Genomic DNA, 22,650 nt, shown 5'->3' on the forward strand with positions numbered 1-22,650 from the left:
TGAGCCTTAAGGAACAGAGGTCCTTCCTCCCCAAGATCTCAGAGCAGCAGCATCTCTAGACTCCACCCCCACCAGGGCTTTGGGTTAATATCCATTGTATGTTTTCTTCCTCAAAAAGAAGCTTCCTTTGTCTCCCCTCCCTCTGGCTAGTGGTGTTAAAATCCAGGCCAATAGCTTTGCCAGCCCTGGGCTCATCTGTGACTGAAAACACTAACCCCAGGGCCTTGTACACTGCACAGCCAGTCCTTACGAGGAGGTCACTGAGCTGACTGCAGGCTTCTTTACCTTGTTTGAAAACCCAGAGGGAAGAAGGCTGATAGTATAAGCCTGGATTTCGGGACTGAGCCAGAACAAAGAGACTTTTCTAAGTTGTTTCTTCTCCTTCAGCAGATCCTACTCACAGCTCAGCATCTCCATCTCAGGGGACCTGGCCCGGGTTCATTCTGAGCCAGAGAACAGGGTGGGTGGCAGCGAAGGGGGCGGGGTTCTCCTGCTGCAGAGCTCAGAGAGGAAGAAGGTGGGCAGGCTGTCCTCACCATCACACACAGCAGCATGGGTCCTCGGATGATCCACCAGATACTCTTATTCCTGTTGGTTCCCCAGCACCTACGGCAAAAAGCAGGCGACAGAAGACTTACAATCGAGACAAGGTTGACGGAAGGGCTCACGCCCTCCGGAAGAAGGATGCTCATACTCAAGACTCATTTTCCTCCCACCATTCTCCTAAAGGGCGGGAGGGGAAGGGAGGACTCCAGTCCCTTCCTGTTAGGACGGTACTCTTGACTCTTCTTACTAGTGAAGTGCTCATCATGCTAACATCTTGGTGTGTATCCTTCCACAGTTTTCTCCGTGTTCCTACAAACATAAACTCTTAGACAAGCATACTTCATTTTCCTGGGCTTCCTTTACCGTGCTTTGCACGACTTTTTTTTTTTTTCCTGGGGGTGGGGAATGTAATTAGATTTGTTTATTTATGTACTTATTTTAGAGGAGGTACTGGGGATTGAACCCAGGACCTCGTGCATGCTAAGCATGTGCTCTACCACTTGAGCTATACCCTGCCCCCGGCTGTGCTTTGCAGACATAGCTTTTATTTAAATACACAAATTGAATGTTTGTGGCTACCCTGTGTCCAGCAAACCCATCAGCGCCATTTTTCCAACAGCACGGGCTCATTTCGTGTCTCTGCATCACATGTTGGTAATTCTGTCAATATTTCCAACTTTGTCACTGTTATGATATTTGCTGTGGTGATCTGTGATCAGTCATCTTTGATGTTAACTATTGTCATTTTTTTTTTAGCAATCAAGTATTTTTTCATTTTTTAAATTGAAGTATAGTCAGTTACAATGTGTTGATTTCTGGTGTGCAGCATGCGTGGTGTCCCAGTCATACATATGTGTAAATGCATATATTCATTTTCATATTCATTTTGGCTAAAGGTTATTACAAGATATTGAATATAGTTCCCTGTGCCATACAGAAGAACTCTGTTCTTGGCAGTAAGGTGTTTAAATTGAGGTGTGCACACTGTTTTCTCAGACGTAATGCTATTGCTCACTGAACAGCCTACAACAGAGTGCAAACGCCACTTTCATACGAAAGGGGAAACCAAAAAATCCACGTGCCTCGCCTTCCTGAGATATTCGCTTCATTGCGGTGGTCTGGAACAGAGCCCACAGTGTCTCTAACATGTGCCTGTAGAGGGGATTTTTCGGTGGTGGCTATCTGGAGGGGAGAAAATGGGATCATATGATACACATCTTTCAGCAACAGGCTTAACAACGTGCTGTTGAGGTTTAGTCCCTAAAAGCCAAGAGACAGGGAACTCACTGGCTTTTTCAGTAGCTTTATACTAGCCCACCCCCTGGGTGTGCCACAGTTTAATGATTTCCATGTCAGTGGATGTTCGGAGGAGGGGGGGTTCATTTGGTTGGTTTTGCTCCTTTTCCCTCACCGTGAATGTGGATGCAATAGCCATTCCTGCACCTACATCTGTACACACCCAGGGTCGCTGCTAACCTAAGCAGCCATTTTTTGTCCTAATTTGTGCTAATTTGCATGTGTCACTAAATTAATAGACTAATGACTACAAGAAGGATCTTTGATGGTTTTATCTACCTTCTTAAGTCTATTCTAGATGGTCAAAGTAGAAAGGAGGGGGTCTTCTCTTTGGGAAAATCGTGTATTTTCTTATATTTGGCGTATCTGGGAGTTACTAGCTTGTGGAAGTGTAAACAGGTGAGTTATCTACCCTGTGTTCTCCAGCTGTGCACGGGCGATGCTCCAAGGAACAACAAACAGCACCGGGAAGGCTGGGAGGAAACACAGAGATGTAATCAGGAGCTGGTTGGCCAGACTTGCCTAATTCCCGCCCCAATGGGCCAAGCACACCTGGTTAAAATTCATAAAAACCCAACCACCATGGAATTAGGGACTGGAAGAGCTGAGAGACCTAGGGCGACACAGGACCACCCACTGTTTTCCTGTCAGAGAGACCAGGAAGCAGAGAGGAGAACAGACTTGCCGCACGTCAAAAAGCAGCTTACAGTAAATTCAAAGACGTTCATCGGAACCTCCAGCATCACAGGCCAAAGTTACCTCCTCCGAGTGCCACGGCCTCAATTTCTCCACGAGTCTGTGGCAACGGGGATTCCAGAGCTCGTCTTGGGAGACTGAGCTGGCACGTGGACTTGGTGTGTCCCCCCCAAATTTATATGTTGAAGTCCTAACTCCCGACGCGATGGCATCTTGAGATGGGGCCTTTGGATTTAATGAGGTTTCGAGGAGGTGTGTGTGGCGGGGGTGGGGGGGACATCATGATGAGACCAATGCTCTTCTAAGAGGAGAAAGGAGAGCTCGCTCTCCCCCCCGTCACGGGAGGCCACAGTAAGACGGCAGTCGTCCACAAGCCAGGAGAAGGAGCTTTATCAGAATTCAACCAACCTGGTGCCCTGACCTCACACTTTCCAGCCTGCAGAGCAGCGGGAAATGTCTGTGTTTTAAGCCACACAGTCTCTGGTATTTTGTTATGGCAGCCCAAGTAGACCAACATGGTAGGAGGAATGTCACCTGCTTCTCCCCAAAACCGTCCCAATTTCTGAACGTGTGCATCAGGTCTGCAGCACTTAACATATACTCGCATGCACACGTGTGCACTCACACACATCCATGCACATGTGTGCACTCACACACATCCACGCACACATACCCCCCTTCAGAATCTCTCATCATTGGAGAATTATCTGTCCCAGAAACCTCCCTCCAGTTGGTCTCTGACTCCAGCCAAAAGCTCTCTTGGGCTCCCGTGTTCTGACAGGTCCCCAGGAGAAGAGGCTGGGAGTTCAGGTCACTCACCCCAGCCCACCAGCAGGTATCTGGGCCACAGCCACCTTTCAGAAAGCACTGTGGGCTCCAGCAGCGTGCGGAGGTAAAGCCCTTCAACCAGCAGCCACGAGTAATTGGCGCCCACAAAGTAGTGCAGGAGAACCTGCGCCGAGCGGCAAGAGGCTGCCATCTGCGGAGGACAGAGCAGCCGAGGGTGAGTCCAGGCTCCCGCAGCGTCTGGACCCCAACAGGGTGGACAGGGGCCTCCCCACGCACAGTCCCGCCCTCTGTTCTCCCCTCTCTCCCAAACCCTTGCTGACCATCTCAGAGAGGCTGGCAACAATATCAAAATCAGAAGCAGGGCTTCCTGCAGGTTTTAAAGCCCAGCCTCTTCCTAGACATCCTAGATATTTTTAGACAAAGGCAGGAAGAATTCATCATCGGTAACATCCATAAAGAAAACAGTGAAAGGTATGTTCTCTGATTTTAGTTCAGTTAAACAAGAAATCAACGATTTAAAAATCTTCATGTGACTAGAAATGAGGAAATAAACTTCTAAATAAGTCATGAGTCAAAGAAGAAACGATCATAGAAATTAGAAATTATTTCTTTATGGAACGTAAGGAGAACACTGTACATCAAAACTTGTCGGGGGAGGGTGGGGGTATAGCTCAGTGGCAGAGTGCATGCTTAGCATGCACGAGGTCCAGGGCTCAATCCCCAGTGTCTCCATTAACAAAACAGCTTGTGTCATGCAGCCAGTACCACACCTTGAATGAAATTTACACACTGAAATGCATTTATTAAAGAAGAAAAAGGCTGAAAGTCAGTTAGCTTATAAATGTCAAAAACGTTAGAAAAAGAACAGCAACTTAAACCCAAAGAAGATGGGAGGAAATAATAAAGGTAATAGTGGAAATTAATGAAATAGAGGACACAAAATAAAGAGACTCAATAATGCCAAAAGTCTGTTCTTTGAAAAGTCCAATAAAATTGAGAAACATCAGCAAAAATGATCAATGGGGGAGAAAAGTGAGCGAGGGTACAAGTAATCAATAACAGGAATGAAAACGGGAACCCTGCTAGAGATGTAACAGACCTTAAAAAGAGCTTATGAGAATATAAGCAATATTATGCCAATAAACTTGAAAACCTCGCTGAAGTAAACAATTTCCTAGAAAAACACATTACTACAGCTGACACCAGAAAAAAACAGAAAATCTGAATATAAAATTCATAATTAATCCATAATTAAAACCCTTCCAGTAAAGAAAACTCTGAGCCTAAATGGCTTCACTGGGGTAAACATTTAAGGAAGAAATAATACCCATCTTATATTCTTCCAGAGAAATGAGAAAGAGATGATTTGTTTTAAGAGGCCAGCATTAACTTGATTCCAAAACCTAATAAAGGCAGTACAAGCATAACTTGTATACTGTGTTTTGCTTCATTGAGCTTGGATACTGTTTTGTTTTTGTTTTTTTTTAAATTGAAGGTTTGTGGCAACCCTGTGCTGTCAGATGATGGCTAGTATTTTTTAGCAATGAAGTATTTCTTAAGTAAGGTATGTACTTTTTTTAAAAGACATAATGCTACCACACACTTAATAGATGCCAGCATAGTGTACACATAACTTTTATATGCACTGGGAAACCAAAACATTCACATGAGTTGCTTTATTGTGATATTTGCTCTATTGTAGTGGTCCAGAACCAAACCACAAAATCTTCAAGGTATGCCTGTACAAGAAGGGAAAATTATCTCTGAATGCAGATAAGGAAATGCTAAACAAAACACAGTGTTAGCAACTGTGCAGCAGTCAAGGAGAAACATTAATTAACAGAGCCTGGTTGAATTTATTCCAGGAATGCAAGGTTAGTTTAACAGGTTACTGCATTCATTAATAACAGGACACAAGAAAACCCATCACAAAGAGTGCTGAAAAGCTTTACTGCTGTAAAAAGAAGTAATGATTTTAACAAGTTGATCTGGTCCAATTCTTTTGTTTACAGATAAAGAAATTTTCCACCCACTGGGCATAAAGCAGCCCCACAGTGAACTCTTCCACTATCAATTGCCTTTACCTGTCCCACTCTCTGGAGGTGGCTGGTTTTTTTTTTTTTAAGGTTAGGTGATGTATTGCTAACCAGAAAGACTTTGACACTCCTTTATCTCTCTCTTCCCCTCCCCAGACTCACCTTCCTGCCCTCTAATTCCCAGTGCTGATTTGCAGTGTTGACCCACCAGCGGGAGCCATGGCGAGGAAAGACATACCTCTGACACGTAGGACATCCACGCCTGCTCGTTGTCGGGCCTCTTGGAGTAAGAGTTGTAGAAGACGACATCCTTCACCAGCACAGCCAGGGCTCTCAGGATGAAAGAGGCAAACAGGTTCATGTGGATGTAGTTGCGGGTGCAGTGGAGTTTTCTGCACGAGGAGAAAAAACAAGTGCTTTCGTTCAGAAGAGAAGTGCTCAGATCAATAGCTGTGTGCCTGAACCCTGTGTATCATTGCTGAAGGGCACAGGTTCATGGTGCAGGCTCCTGGGCTGGATGGCTGGGTTATATGATCTTACCTCTTGGTGCCTCATTTTCCTCATCTGTAAGCTGGAGATAATCACTGCTAACATCTATAGCTTGCTCAGCGTTCCGGGCTCTGTTCCAAGCTATCTGCATGTGGATGTACTGATGGGTATCCTTACTCCTTACAAGCACGGGAGGATCAGGTCTCCTGCCTGGTGGTGATCTTGGCTCCCTCACTCACCAGCTGTGTGACCATGGGCATGTGACTTCATCTCTCTGTATTTCAGTTAACTCACTTTTAAAATGGGGGTAATAGTAATGCTAATCTTCTAGGATTAAAATTCATCTTAATTCCAATTAGGAAGAGATATAAATGACTTAATGCATGTAACATGCTTAGAACAGTGCCTGGCACCCAGGAAGCACTCAAATGATTGATAGCTAATTGGAGTCCGAGGGCCCTGGATTAAAATCCCAGCTCTACCACTCACTCATTTGCTTTGGGGAAGTTTTGTAATCTCTTCTGCATAAATAACTCATCTGGTAGAATTGTGGGGAGAATGGGCTGTGTTAGTAATGGGTATGATTAGGAGTTTAGAGCAGGGCTAGGCACCTAGTAGGTCACCAAGTCCAAAAGAAACAAAAGAGGAGTTAGGATTCCCACATCCCAGCTCTAGCTGTACTCTGTGACCTGGGGTGACTCAATGCCTCCCTCTGGACCTCTGAGATCACTTTCCCCTTCACCTGCAAAATGAGATGGATGGACTAGAGACGCTCTTAGATCCCTTCTAGCTCTGATAAACCGTGACATCATCCACCCTTCTCCTGCCTTCGAAAGGTAGCTAATGAGCAAATCCGGGCTACATGTCTCAACACGTGCGAGCAGAAGTTCTACTCACCGAAGAAACAAGAGGAGGGTGAGAGCCAGGAAGAGGGAGACAATGGAGAGGGAGTACCCCACCGTGTACAACAGCTGCAGGCTCGACAGCAGGGCGTGATGTTCCACCTGAACGCAGAGGAAGAGCAGACATGACCAACGAGCCAGGCAGCCATGGTGTCCAGCCCCCAGATCCATGCCCAGGACCAGCAAGGTCAAGGTATGAACCCTGGGAGACTTGCTGACATCTTGGCTCTCTGGCACATCTCAGAGGCTAGGGAACCTTCATGAGTGAAGAACCCACCCCAGGTCTCTCCTCCATGGCTGGCCCCACAGCCCAGCACTGATGCACCAAGATTCACAGTATCATAGGAGAATTGTGCCCGGGACAACAGGGTGCCTTGGAAGTGAGGATAGGTTCTTTGTTCTGGAGTGTGTTTCCCCTAGAATGTAGCGGTCCCTCGCTCTGGAAGATGGGGCCAGGTTTCCATCTGGATGTAACTTTTCATAGATGATCTCTTAAACAAAGACCCAACAAGACACTGGAATATTTTCTCTGAGTTCCAGGACAGCCTGATTGTAAACAGAGTGTAGTTTACTGGAAATTCTGTTACTAAGTATGATTTTCCAATGGAATCTCGTCTTCTCACCCAATCCATTGCGCACATCACCATCAAGATTATGTTTCTAAATAAATTTTTGCACACGATCCCACACTAAATATTTAATTCCTAATAAATTATGCCTAAATTTCTCTGCCTAACTCTTTCATCAGCTTTGTTGACATATACAATAAACTGCATATATTTCAAGTATAAAGCTGGGTGAACTAGGGCATGAATATATCTGTGATTTCATCACATTCAAGATAAGGAACATTCCCATCACCTCCCAAAAGTTTCCTTGTGACCCTTTGTAATGCATCTCCTCTCACTACCCCCTGCTACTAGAGACTAGTTTGTACTTTCTAGAATGTTCTATAAATGGAATCTTATAAGTACTCTACTTTTGTCAAGTTTATTTCCCTCAGAATAATTATTTTGAGACTCATCCATGTCATTGTACGTATCACTAGTTCATTCTCTGGCTATTACCAAAAAGGCAGGAAGTAACAAGTGTTGGTGACAAGGTGGAGAAAAAAGAACTCCTCTGACACTGCTGGTGGGCACGTACACTGGTGCAGCCACTATGGAGAACAGTATGGAGGGTCCTCAAAAAATTAAGAACAGAACTACCCTACGATAGAGCTTTCCCACTTTTGGATATTTACCCAAAGAATACAAAAACACTAATTCAAAAAAATACATGCACCCTTAAGTTCACTGAAGTGTTAACTACAACAGCCATGATATAGAAACAACCCAAGTGCCCATCAACAGATGACTGGATAAAGAAGATGTGATCTACTACTCAACTATTAAAAAAAAAAAAAAAGATGAAATCTTGTCATTTGTGACAATATGGATGAACCTGGAGGGTATTATGGTAAGTGAAATAAGTCAGACGGAGAAGACAAATGCTGTATGATTTCACTCATATGTGGAATATAAAAGAATCAACAAACAAAAAAGCAAAATAAATCGTCAAACCAAATAAACCCCATGCATATGTGAAGAACAGAGCAGTGGCTGCCAGAGGGGGAGGGGTGGGAGCGGTGTGAAATGGGTAAAGCGGATTAACCTGCAGGGTGATGGATGGAAACTAAATTTTTGGTGGTGAGCTGTAGGGTATATAGAGGTAGAAATAGAATGTTGTACACGTGAAATATATAATGTTATAACCAGAGACGGCCTCAATAAAAAATAAACCTAAGATTTTAAAAAATTTTAATAGTTTATTCCCTTATTACTGAGTAGTATTCCATTGTGAAAATACCACACTCTACTTACGCACTCACCCATTGACGGACATTTGGATTGTTTTCAGAGTCTGGCTTTCACACACACAAAACGTTGCTCTGAAAATTTCTGTACAAATTTTTCTGTGGACATAGGTTTTCATTTCTTGCAGATAAATATCTAGAAATAGAATGATGGGGGGTAGTAGGGTGTATGTTTTAACTTCTTAAGAAACTGCCAAACTGTTTTCTCAATCAATTGTAACCATTTCCATCCCCACCAGGGATATATGAGCACACAGCTGCTCCAGATTCTGCTTACCCTTCATCCAATCGGTCTTTTCCGTTTTAGTCATTCTAATGGGTGTGTCGTGGTGTCTCATCATGGTTTTAATTTGCACTTCTCTAATGATTAATGGTGTTGAGAATCACTTCATGTGCTGATTTGCCATCTGTGTATTTTATTTGGTAAAGGATCTGTTCAAATATTTGGCCATCTTTTAAATTGGATTGTTTGTCTTAATTTAGAATCGTAAATCTTCTTTATATAGTCTAGATATAAATCTGTCAGATACATGTTTTGCAAGCATTTTCTCCCGTTCTGTGGCTTGCCTTTTTATTTTTTTTTTTAAGTGTCTTTAAAAGAGCACAAGTTTTTTTATTTTGAGAAACTCCTATTTATCAACCTTTTCTTTTACACTCGTCCCCCTTATCTGCAGTTTTGCTCTCTGTGGTCTCAGCTACCTGCTGTCAACCTCAGTCTGAAAATATTTAATGGAAAATTTCAGAAATAAACTATTCATAAATTTTAAACTGTGTGCCACTCTGAGTAGCATGATGAAATCTCACACCGTCCCACTCCGTCCTCCCAGGGACGTGAACCATCCCTTTGTCCAGCGTATCCTGCCCGTTAGTCACTTAGTAGCCCTCTCGGTGATTAGACAATCTCAGTGTCACAGTGCTTGTGTTCAAGTGACTCTTATTTTAATAATGGCCCCAAAGAGTAGTGATGCTGGCAATCCGGATACACCAAAGAGATGCCACAAAGTGCTTCCTTTAAATGAAAAGATGAAAGTTCTCAACTTAATAAGGAAAGAAAGTAAAATCATATGCTGCAATTGCTCAGATCTACAGTAGGGACCAATCTTCTAGCTGTGAAATTGTAAAGAAAGCTGTGCTAGTCTGGCTGTCACACCTCAAACTGCAGAAGTTATGACCGCAGTGCGTGATAAGTACGTGGTTAGGATGGAAAAGGCATTAAATGTGTACAGTAAGATACTCTGAAAAAGAGAGACACCTGCACGCACACACACTCACATACAATCTCCTTACAAACTGTCAGTTAACGTGCATGAGGACCCCCAGGTGTGTCATCAGTTGGAAGAACATTAACATGTCTAATTTGCTAAAACTCCAAAGAGCAAAGATTTATTAACACTAGCCTTTTGGGGGCAAAATTTCAACCCTCTACTAGAAATACAGGTAAACATGGCCAGAAAAAAATTTTTTTAAAGTATTTGATTTCTTGGAAATATGGCCATTTGCAGAGAGGCCAATGCCCTGGTTCTCACTGTTCTAAACAGAGAAATCTTTCCTTCCTAGCTTGGAAATAACGGTTTTCAAGTCCTGTTTTGTTGTCCCTGTCCACTGACCTCAGCCCAGGGCAAGAAGCAAGCAGCAAGCACCTGCCGAGGAATTCGTTGTCATCACCTCCACTTCCGGCCTCAGCTACAGCTGAGTCACCTGGGAAACTCTCACACCAGTATTGACCCCATCACACTTCCACTGACTCAGAATTTGTGAAACATTCATTCAGTATGTACTAAATGCCCACTGTATGCCAAGGCTTTAGGGCACCCCAGCACCAGGCCAGGTGGGGGGTTAGGTATTCAGATATTACTATGGCTTTGTCATTGTTCTCAAGCAGCTTAGTCTGGGAGAGAAGGTAAGAAATATATGCAATTGGCCCAATTCACAGCATGCAGTTAGCATGAGCTTGGGGTTGTGACAAAAGTCAGACCAATCCCTGAGATAAGCTGAAGCCCATCCAAACACAAGCACGGTCTTAATACCTTTAAGAGGTGTGACCTGTCACGTGGTGGAGGGAACATGGAATTCTGTCAACTCAAATCAAGTAATAATGTTAAAAAGAGGTCTAGAAAGAATTCCCTGCAGAGGCAAAGGCTCTGATGGAAGGCTCTCCGTGCCTAGCAGGAAGACATGATAGACCTAAGAGAGTGAAGGACAGGTCGACCCCGACTCGGCTCGGGAGGAAGTGAGTCACAACCAAGATGGTCAAACATACAGCAGAGTTGAAGGAATTTTCTGGAGAACAGCTGCACACCCACCACCTCGATTCTAACATCAACGCTTTCCTCGGCGTCATCACATAACTATCCTTCTATTCATCCCTTAGAGAGAGGTTTTCGAAATTATTTGCACAGTCTGTATGGAACTGGTATTACTCTTTAGAGAATGTAGCCTGTAAAAGGATGAGGATAAGGGTTAGTATGAGATCTATCAATAAGCACGTGCTTTTAAGTTTAAATTGGAAACTTAAGGAAAACAGCATTGACTTCAGAAAATTTAAGACCCACCTGATAAGCCTGAAGCAGTCAATGAAATAGAATTATGTCATAATTAAAGATTTGTTTGTCATAATAAATATTTAAGATATGTAAAATATTTAAAGCATCTAATATCTTAAATATATTAATGCAGCATAAAATGTAAAAGGGCATTGGAATAACTAGTTTGGCACTAAAAATTAATTAAGGACCTCCATCACCAGGACCCAGCCTAGTAACTGGGCAGTAAATCATTGTGTGTTAGAGCGACAAACGAATCCCGTATCCACGTCTCATTCACTGTTTGTCCCAGTACCTAGTGCAAAAATCTAGCACGTAGTAGGTGCTTCACATCCTTACTGTCTGAATGAAAGAAACCAAGATGAGTCCCTAGATATCTGCCTGCTTCGCAAGCACCGCTGCCTCTGTTCACGCTGCCTCCTGCACTTGGTTTGGGAGGGGGTCAGCAGGATAAGTACAAACAGGAGGGCTCTGGGGAGAAGACTGGTACCTGAGGGACTGTGGCCTAGGATGCTGGAAAGAAGACGCGTGGAGAGCCGTCTGACGTGCAGATTTGTTTGCCCCCCTCCCCGCCAGACATCTGCCGAGCTACGATGATTTACTGCCCAGTTACCGGCTGGATTCTGGTGGCGGACCCAGCACCCCTACGTATGGCGCGCTGCCGAGAGGTCAAGTTCTCCGTGGAGAACCGCCAAGTCTATCAACTCTTTGAACCCTCGCAGCGGTCACGTGCAATAAATACGCTCCCCACGGGATGGATGGGGAAGCGGAGGCACAGAGCCGTGTATGAAGGGCTAGGAAACAAATACTCTGGATATGAAGTCGGGCTGCCTGGGCCCCTGGCCTTGAGCTCTCGCCCCGACACTTGGTGTGTGTTCCCTCAGGACACACAGTCTTCTGCCACAACCCAATCTACATTCTAATGAGGGGGCAGTGTCTACATTCGAATAAGGGGCAGAGTCTATATTCTAATGGCGGTGGAGCCTACATTCTAACTAGGGGTGGAGCCTACATTCTAATGAGGGGGTGGACACGGGAGAAAGTAGGACAGTGACAGATGCTGTAACGACTGGAGGACTGGGTAGAAAGTGACCGAGGAGGCCACTCTCAACGAGGTGGCCTTGGAAGACTTGGATTGAAAGGAGACCTTGGCCTGAAACCTGAAGGATGGGAAGGCCCAACCACAGAGGAGCTGTGGTGTCCCAGGTGGAAGGACCAGCAAGCACAGAGGCTGGGACCAGCGCTGGAGGCTACCTTCCCTTGGAGGCTCACGTCTCATCTGAGCAGCAGAAGAGATTCGATGGCTGCCACAGGGGTGCTGCTTCATGTAACTGAGGATCTCCTCAGGAGAGTCTGGGGCCGACACGCTGGGTGCCGGCCCCTAGTGTGGCCCCCAGTGCCAGCCGTGCACGTGGGGGCCCCCGGCGGAGGGCGTCTGGGCCCCGGGGCACTTCCTTACCGAGCCCAGGGGACTCACGTTTTGTTTGAAGCTGTGATTCTCAGAGCATTCGGAGTCGTCCTGCCAAATATCTGTGGAGTTCTCCTGCGTCTGCCAAGTGCCCCGAGACAGGCAGTATCTGTAGGCCCTTCCTGAGTTCTCTGAAAGTAAACACAGCTCTAGGGGAAAGGTCAGAACACGCAGCCCATCCCCAGAGCACGTGGGAAGGCCCTCGTCCGCACTGCAAAGCTGTGGAAAATCCCAGGGGAAAGGAATTTTCATTTCCCCTTCTGGGGGCTCATTAGCAGCCTTGCTGTTTATTTGGGATGGAAAGGAAAACACGGAAGCCTCAGCATTTCGTAACAAACCATGAGCCGTTAATATCCGTTGTGTTTACCCAAAGTCCCGGGAGCTAGAACAGTCCCCGGGGACTCAGAGACGTGACAGCCCTCCAAGGTGCAGCCCCAGCTGGGAGAGGCAGACCTGGGGGTTCCCAGCGCCGGCACAGTGGGGCATCTCTTCCTGACGCCCAAGAGGCCGTGCCAGGAAGAAGAGAGGGCGGTGGACCAAGCCACCTGCAAGCTCCGTGGCCTTACACAGGGCTCTCCCACCCTCTGAGCCTTCCACTTTCTGCATCAGGGGCTGAGGATAATAACGGTACGGACCCCCAGCTGTCTGGGGAAGGATTAAATGAAAAAATGTGTCTCTGCAAGTGACAAGCAAAGCTGCTGCCCACGATGATGGCTCAGTGACTCAGTCCCAGGAGCCCCTCCCCAGAGGCGGCATCCTCCCACCTGGATGATCAGGGCCTGGACTTGCAAATAAGAAACGGAAATCTGTTGGAACTTCCTACTCCTGGCCCCGCGGGTAGTGGGCCAACAATAACTATCTGCTGGATTTAACCGATGGCTCCGGCTACTCTCCGTCTGAAAGCTTTGCTAATTGCCATCTCAGACAACATGCTCCAAACCAAACTCTTCATCTTCTCCTCAGACCTGCTCCTCCCACATATTTTCCCGCCTCAGTTGATAGCAAACCCATCTTCCCAGTCCTCCAGCCCCAAACCTTGGAGCCATCCTTGCTTTCTGTTTCTCGTACTCTTCATGTCCTCCAGCAGCCAATCCTGTCTCTCTCCCTTCAAACATGTCCAGAATATCCGCACTACTTCTCACCTCCTAGGACCCCCCACCTGGTACCTCCACTCTTATTATTGCAAATGGCCCCAGTACTCTTGCCCCTCCGGGTCTACGGTTAACACAGCAGCCAGAGTGAGCTGGATAAAACGTCAGTTGCGTAAGTCATGCCTCACTCAAAATCTTCCACGGGCTCTCTGAAAATAAGTCAGAGTGCTCATCTGGCCTCCCACAAAGCCCTGTAAGGCCCAGCCGCCAACACTGACTCCTCCCGTCCAGCTAACTCTCTGGCATCTTCTCTTCCAGCCTTCCTGAAACCTCACATCCTTACGCCTCCTGGGCTGCTTCCCACTGCATCTCACCAGAGGACAGTTCCACGGACTACGTCCCTACCACTCCCCTCCAGAAATACATCTTCCTTCGAAACTCCCTCTTTGCACTGGAGCCGTCGAAATATTGAGACGGAATTCTAACTGCTGTGACGACTCCTTGGTCTGAAATGAAATACAAAATGTCACCACCTTGCCTTCTCAGAAACCCCTTCTCTTCTGCCTGCAACTGCGTCACCGTCGACGTTTCTTGCGAATAGTTGCCTGTTCCTAGATTTGAATTGTTTCTCTCTCCCCTTCCAGAATAAAACCACCAGGAGGCTGCACTGCTGGGGCAGGTGGGGGTGGGCCTTAAGTAACGGTCACTTCAGGGCCAGCTAAGGGTTAAATTCACCATCTGAGTCCCGGGGACTTAAAAGCACCCATTCAACAGCACCTCCTTCCAATGCTGTTGCAAGGGTAGATTTGACGTTCTTTCTTGCCATCTGAGAAGCCAAAAACTGCGTGGCTGTGAGCTTCCCAGTCTTTCTCCCCATCTCTTTCTCCTCTCCAGGATGGTGATAATTCTTACTCTCACTGCAGCAGAGTCTGTGGCAGCCAGACCCGGACACTCTAATCTTTAAAGACCATTACATAAACAGAACATCCAGGCGCAGAAGAACTGCAGGATGACGAGAGGAGAGGCAGAGAGAAAAAGGAAGATGCGTTACTGACAGCTTAGGATAAGGAGGCTTGAGAAAAGCACCAGGTGGGAGCCTCTCTTTTTAGCCGCCCCCTGGCTGTTCTACCCAAGAGAGACTGGCCTTTAAGGAAATGTTAGAAAGTGGTAAAATAAGACTTACTACCTTCACGCCACCAAGGTAAGTATGAAGGGCAGGGGACGGAGACATTTCCCGGAAAGGAATGAGGCCAGCACACGTACTGATCGAAGGTCCCGTTACAAACTGTGCCTGCAGAGAGAAGAGGGGTAAAATGAACTGATGGAAGCAGAGGCCTCGGGAGCCCAGAGCCTGCCTTCCCGCATCAGAAGCTGGTGTAGCCTGTGTAGGGACCTGTGTGGACGTCCCCCTCTTCAGACAGGTCAAGGATGAGGAATGGGACAGGGAGGACCGGAATGCCTAATGCAGCCCTGTACACTGTGGCTTTGCTGCCCAACTTGACCCCTGGCAGCAGTCCAGGGAGTTAGGTCACGTGCAGGTCACACTGATTTCGGTTTACTTTACACAAGCTGAACTCTCCCAGAAACGCAGGGTCAGGAGGACAGTGGGAGGTTCAGCCAGTGTCTTCTGTTTCCATAATTAACTAAATCATGGTCAAGCCCTCACCAATTCAATCTAGGAACACCCTTACTGTGAGAGGTGCAAAATGGCCAGTGGATGTAAGGGGGCCTGCGGAATTGAGGTTCTTGGTCACGTGTACCCAACACAAGCACTATCTGGTCCTGTTTCTCTGTTTAAAGACTAATCCCATGATCATTATGAAATATTTGGGAAGCTCAAGCTCATGGGATGACTTGCACCCTGGCGCTTGGCAATGAGATGCTACAAAAATAAGGTCCAGGCTTGTGGGGCCCCAGAATCAACCGAAGGGGTTTCAGCCTGGGTCCCAAACATCCGTATTACAAGCTCCTCACTCTTGGGTACCAAGCTTCATTTCCCACCATCTGCTAGGGCCACTTGGGGGGGGACTGTCAGATTACTGGTATCGAGATGCTGCAAACACAGATCTGTTTGCTTATGCTGGCTTAGGGCACCTGGGGGGCCTGGCATCCAGGTGGTAGCACCCAGTCCGTGTGCGCTCACCTGGCTGAGCCACCCAAAGCGTGGCTCCAGATCAGGAGGCCTGCCCTCCTTTGATCTCAGAAAGCAGCATTCCCCAAAGTGGGAGTGGTTCTTGTAACAGGGCAAGTCCTGATGGCTGCCGCCTGGCTCGAGAGCTGTTTAGAGGGAGTGGGGCATGGCTTGGAGGCTGGGACTGACTTCAGGTCAGAAAAAGGAGGAGAGAGTCTATAGTGTCCTGTCACCTCTGGGCCCCTGAATGAAACGACCTGAAAGAAGCCAGGAGACCATGGAGGGGGCCACTTTCAATCCACAGCTCCCCGTGCTCAGAGGCAGTGGGTCAAGGCTCCTTAATCCTTTATTTTTTTCCTTAAAAAAGAAATGAATCTGGATGCACCCAAAGGGTCAGTATGTGGACAGAAGCGGCTGTGGGCAAACTATTAGCATATTTGCTAGAATGCTCTACACCTAATGTGACCTGGATAAGAGAAATGTTATAACTCAGAGTCAGCGAGCACGCTGGGAGACTGAGGGACAACCCCACACACAACAGGTTCCTAGGTTACTCTGCGATGGTGGCTCGTGTCACGTGATTAGGTGGTCAGTGTGCTGTGACAGGTGGCTTTTATGAAAGATGGCCACAGGCATACATGTCCCATCTCACGTGCTCTTTTACAGTGTAGGTGGGTCGCCTTTGTAACTCTGACCCAATTGAACATGGCAGAAGTGACCTCCAAGGCTAGGTCATTAAAGGAAGCATGACCTCTGGTCATCTCTGCCCTTGCAATGCAGCCCCCATGCGGTGAGGAAGCCCAGGCCGTACGGAGAGGCCAGGTGGAAGCGTTCTGGCCGACGATCCCAGCTCGACTCCCAGCATCAGCCAGCAGAGATGGGTGTGAACCAGACGGCCCAGGATTCCAACCCCCAGCCTCTGCATTTTCCAGCCAAACTCCAGACATTGCAGACCAGAAACCAGCCATCCCCAATGTGCTCTGTCTGAATTCCTGACCCACAGAAACTGGGAGAGATAACAAGTCATTACAATTACTGTTTTAAGCCACTAAGCTTTGGGCTATTTGTTACACAGCCATAGATAATTAATACATGTGCTCACCAGAAGGTTCCTTGAGCAAGTCTCTCAGACACTTCTCTTTGTACTGAGCCCACTTCCGAGTTGTCTCCTCAAGGAGAGATCCTGTAACCTGAGTGGAAAAAAACTATAGTGACTCCCAGGTGGCGGCAAGCACACAGGTGGCCTCATTGCCGTCTAATACCATGATTCTCAAACCCTCCCGCTGAACTGCCTGTGATGGTCTGCACCATGCAACAATTTCTTTGGTGTCTTCTGTTCTACCATCAACAGACATACAAATTTTACATTCACGCTGTAATCTAATCATGCTGGGTTTTAATACAAACATGAAAGATTTTTTTCAAAATCTTAAAGTGAGGCTGACATTTCAAGAGGATGCAATACGCCCAGTCTGAAGTTTCACAACCAAACAGATGAATAACTGCATGCTTCTAAGACAATGTGGATCTGTCTTAAAGTGAGGGGCAGCCCACTAAAGGGGCTCAGTAGTGTGTCAGAGAAGGGTCGGAACAATTGCGGGCCCGACCATCCCGCCCAGGTATCTGTGGGTCCAGAGTCGAAAACATTAGGTTAACAGATGCTCTGCTCCTGTACCAAGGATCAGGGATTTTTCTCTTTCTGACGTTCACTGTCCCATCCCGTAGAACCTTGGATGCACAGCCACACGCTTTTTGGGCTTTCCAGATAACTGGGCTGTCTAACAACTTCTAATTGTGTAGCTGTACCATGTGTTCTGGTTTTAAAAGGGGGTTTCTCCTAACATTGTAAATCAACTACGATTCAATAAAAAATTAAATAAAAAAAAAACAGAAGAAAAAAATTAAAGGGGCTTTCTCTTCTTCAATTCACTCATGTTAACCGAGCACATGTTGTGTGCAAGCTTTGCATTAGGAAGGAGTTGAAGGGAATACAAAGATGGCAAGACACTGTCTCTGCCCTCAAGGACTTAGCACCTGCTAAGGAGAAGGAGATTAGGTAATTGGCTGGCCCAAGAAGTCACATGACCATCCTACCCTGCCCTCCTCTGCTTCCAAACAGGCTCTTCCCCAGTGGCTCAGTACTGACACCCCGGTCCTCTATGTCACAAACCTGAAACCAGGAGTTGTCCTCCACTGCTCCCCCTTCTTCACTCCACATCCACCCATGCACCGGAGTCCATCCTCCTCCATTTCTTTCCTGTCCGTCCCTGCCTCCCATTTCCTCCACCTCCAGCCTGGTGCCACGTGCCCCCTCTACACTGTTCCAGAGGGATAGGTCCATGGGACAGACCTGTGCACAGGGCGCTCCTGCTTAAAGTCTTCTCCTGGGGACCTGCTGATTCAAGATTTAATTTCTCAGCCATCCCCATCTCAAGTCTCTCAACCCCAGTCACGACTTGGGATCTTCATACTTCCCAATGGTCCCTCCCTCCCACACTCGTTTCCTGGTTCATCTCTCAAGGCTCAACTCAAGCCAATGACCGCTGGTCCCACTTGAGTTGGACCTTGAGCTGGTAACCCTTCTCAGTGTCTCGTGACCTCATCGCCCTGTACTGTCAAGGGTGGGTCACTCATTCATCTCCCTAACCACCTAAATACATTCCCTGAGGGCTGAGAGAGCCTCACATCTCTGAACACCAGCCCCCAGCACAGGGGCTACTGTCCTCTTTCTCTCTCATTTTCTAGCCAAAGAAACAGGCGCAGAGGTGGAGCGGCGGAGGGTAGGGATGAACACGGAGAGGCTGAATATGTGATCAGGGCTAAGATCGTCCATCTCATCAACTTGCTTTCAAGTCTTGTCTCCCCTCACTAGAGGTGAAAAACTCAAAATGCTTTTCTGGGCCAGGTAGATAACCTGAAAGAAGGAGGTAGGACAGGTGTAACTACAGGGAGCTGGGGAGCCTACTGTAAACTGGGGAGAGGTTCCACTGAAAGGCATCCAAACAGAGAGAGAGAGAGCGAACAAAACAAAAGTATCTATGAACGTATTTACAAAACAGAAACAGGGTCAGACACAGAAAACAAACTTATGGTTGTCAAAGGGGAGAGGAGGGAGGGATGAATTAGGAGTCTGGAATTAATAGATACAAACTACTATATATAAAATAGGTAAACAACAGGTCCTACTGTATACACAGGGAACTATATTCAGCATCTTATAATAACCTATAATGAAAGGCATATGGAAAAAAACATGTATAACTGAATCACTGTGCCGTACACCAGAAACTAACATGACATTGTAAATCAACTTTACTTCAATTAAAAAAGAAAGAAAGAAAGAAAAAGCATTTAAGAAAAAAAAATCCATGAGCCCAACAGGTAGGCAGTTTTTACCTCCTGAGTAATTATCCAGTCTCCCCACTTCTGTGCCGAGCATGCCCCACCCCCCAGCCCCAGGGCACTCGTGATGCGGTCAGTGAGCACTGCCTCTGCATTTGTCCCAGGAGTCACACAGCCAACCTTCTGAACAAAAGCTGGTATGGTCATTAGACTAGAGGTTCCCAAACTTTCTCAATCAACGCTGCCTTTCATATTTCAGTAATTTTTCCATGCACCCCAAGCCAAAAGAAGTATCTCAAGCTCCGCTAATTCAGTAGGTAGATCTGAACAGCGTAACAAGTGCTTATATCCCAGCAACTTAGCACCTACTAGGGACTGAAAAATGTCCCAAACCTAAGAATCGGATTGGACAGCCCCATGCAGGTTCCTGCTCTGCACTGATTTTCTGCAGTGCTTGCTTTTTTATCACAGCAACTGCAGAAAACCGAGCTTTGCAAAGATGCATCATCAAAAGTAATGCAGTATGATATAACGCTGGCACCACAAACTACCATAAGCTAGTAATTCTCACAGTGTAAACTGTCATGTTTCACTGCTACCCTCAGAACAGGTTCCTTGTGGGTGTCCTGGGGCACCTTAGCACACAATTTGGGAAACATGGGATTTGTCAATCAATAGCAATCACGATGATAATGATGGTGAATTAATGGGCATTTATCCCTTGGTTTCAGTCTCCAGTGAGTGTTAAGTCTCCATTAATCATCTCTCTCTCCTGGGTACGGCCCCAGAGGCACAATGGGACATTAGCAACACACTGTTTAAAGAAACCCACATCCTAAAGAGACCATGACCGACTCTATATTATTTTTACAAATTCAGCTGAGAAGTTGATAACCAAATCATAAGTTTCCAGAATCCCCCAGGTCACCAAAGTAAGACCTTCCTTGGATAAAGTGCTGTTTATATCCTCGGGGACTTCACTAGGACCTAGCAGAGGAAGAGACAATAAAATCAATCAGATATGTGAGCTCTCCCTGGACTAACGTTCCCCCACTCCCCGTCCCTTGCCATGACTAATGGCTGTGGTCAGGAGCAGGAAAAAAAGAGGGAAAAAAAAAAAAAAAACAAACTTCAGAAACACTGGATCTGGCCAATCTAAGGGAGTTGGACAAACTGAGACCACCTTCCCAGGTACTCGTCCTAACGACACCAAAAACGCAAGAGGCAGATCCAAGTTCAAGCACAGCCAAATTCAACAAAGTAATGATAAAAGGTGATACATGAGTGGGTGTTTTCTTACTGGAAAAGTCCAGCCTGGTCTTGGTTCCTCTTCCCATGCACAGACAACCAGCATCAACAGCTAACTTGGCTGAGACAGGATTAAGGAAAAGGCGAAAAAAGTCTCTGTTGACTTGCTTTTAAATAAAATGTCTATTATTCTTCGTTATGGAAGGAATACACTTCACTGTAAATAAAATAAAAATTACAGACCAGCAAAAGGGCAGCAGATGGAATCAGAATCTTTTTACTCAGAAATAACCATCTCCTTCCAGACTCTTCAGTCTGTGCACATACATTCTTTTTCTTTCTTCTTTTTCCTTCCTTTTTAATTTTACCCCAAAGGGAAGTCATATTGTTGCATAGTCCCTTTTTCGCTAGAAGATGTATTATGAATCTATTTCCATGCCAAGAACTACACTTCTACAACACCATTTTAAGAGCTACGTAATTTTCTACGGATGAATGTGATATAATTTATGTTTTAAATCCTCCCGCACTGAACATCTATGTTGTTTTTAGATGTTTGCTAATATAAATGATGCTGTAATGAAAGTATTCATAAACACTTGAGCTCATCTTTGTTTTCTTAGGAGGAAGTGGAATTTCTGGGTCATAGACTATACGTTCTTAAAAGGTTTTGACAGTGTACTGCCAAACTATCTCTGCCAAAAATTTTTTTTTAATGTAAAAAGATGCAGCTTTTTACACTTTCACCAGCAACGTATGAAAAAGCCACACGTTCACTTCTCCAAGAGCCTTAGAGAGTTTATGTTTTTTTGATGCCAAAGCAACTAATTAACTTAAATGAGTTGGGGGGATGGTAAGGGGATAGCACTACTTCCCAGCTTGAATTTAGAAACTAAAAACTAAACTATCCCTGAGGATTTCTCATGAAGTGAATTTTATGACGACTTCCTGCCAAAAACCACGCCACGGTCATTTATATCCACGCAGGAACAGCGTCTATGAGCACAACGTATCACAAAAGTCTGCGCAAAGCCTCCTGACATAAACATCTGGAGAAAGAACACGAGGCTTAAGACGGATGGCCCAGAGGAGGGCCGTCAGAACCATCTGCACACACCGCGCGACAGACAGCGCGGAGAGATTCTGAAAACAGGCTGGTGGCCGAGGCGGGGAGGGGAGTTCTTAAGAGGCACATTATTAATTATGAAAACACCGAGGAATGGCTTTGTCAGAGACCTCAGCCGGCCTGAGGCACTGCAGATTCTGCTGCTGTGACACAGAAATATTCGTATGTCAACAGCTTCCAAGGAATGCTAGGGAAGAAAGAACACAGGACTTCAAATGCCCTGGGAGCAGGCGCAATGGCTCCCTGCTCACAAGTGAAAGATCGCAGGCAATCGTGTAACTCGCATGAATCTTAATTTCCCCGTCTGTAAAATGGGTTCAGAAACAATCGTTTTTCTCAGAGACTCATTGGGGGGTTTAGGGAAGATGATAAATGATAAAATGCCAAGATGATAAATGAGGAAATGCCAAGTGCTGCAGCAGAGCTTGGCTCTTAATAGACAGTCGACCCATGGTTGTAAATAGAAGGTGAACAACACCAATTCGCTGAATATACTCTGTGTGAATATGCAATAGTGTATTGAAGCAAATTCTCTATCAACTCTCCCAACAACAGCCCCACCACTAACTAATTAAGTCCGAGAACAGGAGGCTGGCCAGGCCACCTGGCCCTCAGGAATGTTCTGGTCACTCACCACGAAGCTACCACCACCAGGGCAAGAATCCCAGGAAACCATGCACTGGGCTCCCGTCTATAATCTATGAGGGTTTGGAGCCAGCCTCTGGGAACATTTGAATACGGAGAATTTGGTAGGGGTTTTCTGTCTGTCCAGTTCTGGGCCAGCCCCAAGGAAAGTCTGGTAAGTCAAACACGTGAGAGATCTGGAACCCCGGCCCTCCCTCCACGCAAGCAGGAAGGATCAGAATTCCGAGGCTGCAAACAGAGACAAATTCTGCCCACGGACCGAAGGAAGAGAAGCGTTTCTCAAGACTCTTCTTTCCTCAGATGTGTGGAACTGAAGTTCCTTCACATCGTGGCCCAGTATAAAAATGGAACCCTGAAAAGGGAAGGGGCAAAGGTCTCACCTCTTTGGATAAGAATAAAACAAGCTAACAGAAGCCCCACTAAAGAGGATAGTTACATACGTTATGA

General features: G+C 46.2%; 1 protein-coding gene across 3 annotated transcripts in view; it reads right to left on the reverse strand.

Annotated features, from left to right (window-relative positions):
- GLP2R (glucagon like peptide 2 receptor) overlaps positions 1–22,650 on the reverse strand; it is a 43,833-nt gene that overhangs the window by 19,864 nt on the left and 1,319 nt on the right. For 2 of the 3 annotated variants that reach the window (XM_074342197.1, XM_074342199.1), the window contains exons 2-9: positions 16,945–17,032; positions 14,898–15,002; positions 12,630–12,769; positions 6,750–6,856; positions 5,602–5,755; positions 3,358–3,517; positions 2,255–2,315; positions 537–606 (exon numbers count right to left, since the gene is read on the reverse strand). In XM_074342197.1, coding sequence (XP_074198298.1) covers positions 537–606; positions 2,255–2,315; positions 3,358–3,517; positions 5,602–5,755; positions 6,750–6,856; positions 12,630–12,769; positions 14,898–15,002; positions 16,945–17,032 — 885 coding nt within the window. The remainder of the gene's footprint in view (positions 1–536; positions 607–2,254; positions 2,316–3,357; positions 3,518–5,601; positions 5,756–6,749; positions 6,857–12,629; positions 12,770–14,897; positions 15,003–16,944; positions 17,033–22,650) is intronic. The other variant, XM_010966012.3, reaches the window with a different exon arrangement.

Source organism: Camelus bactrianus, chromosome 16 (assembly GCF_048773025.1).
Source record: "Camelus bactrianus isolate YW-2024 breed Bactrian camel chromosome 16, ASM4877302v1, whole genome shotgun sequence".
NCBI lineage: Eukaryota > Metazoa > Chordata > Mammalia > Artiodactyla > Camelidae > Camelus > Camelus bactrianus.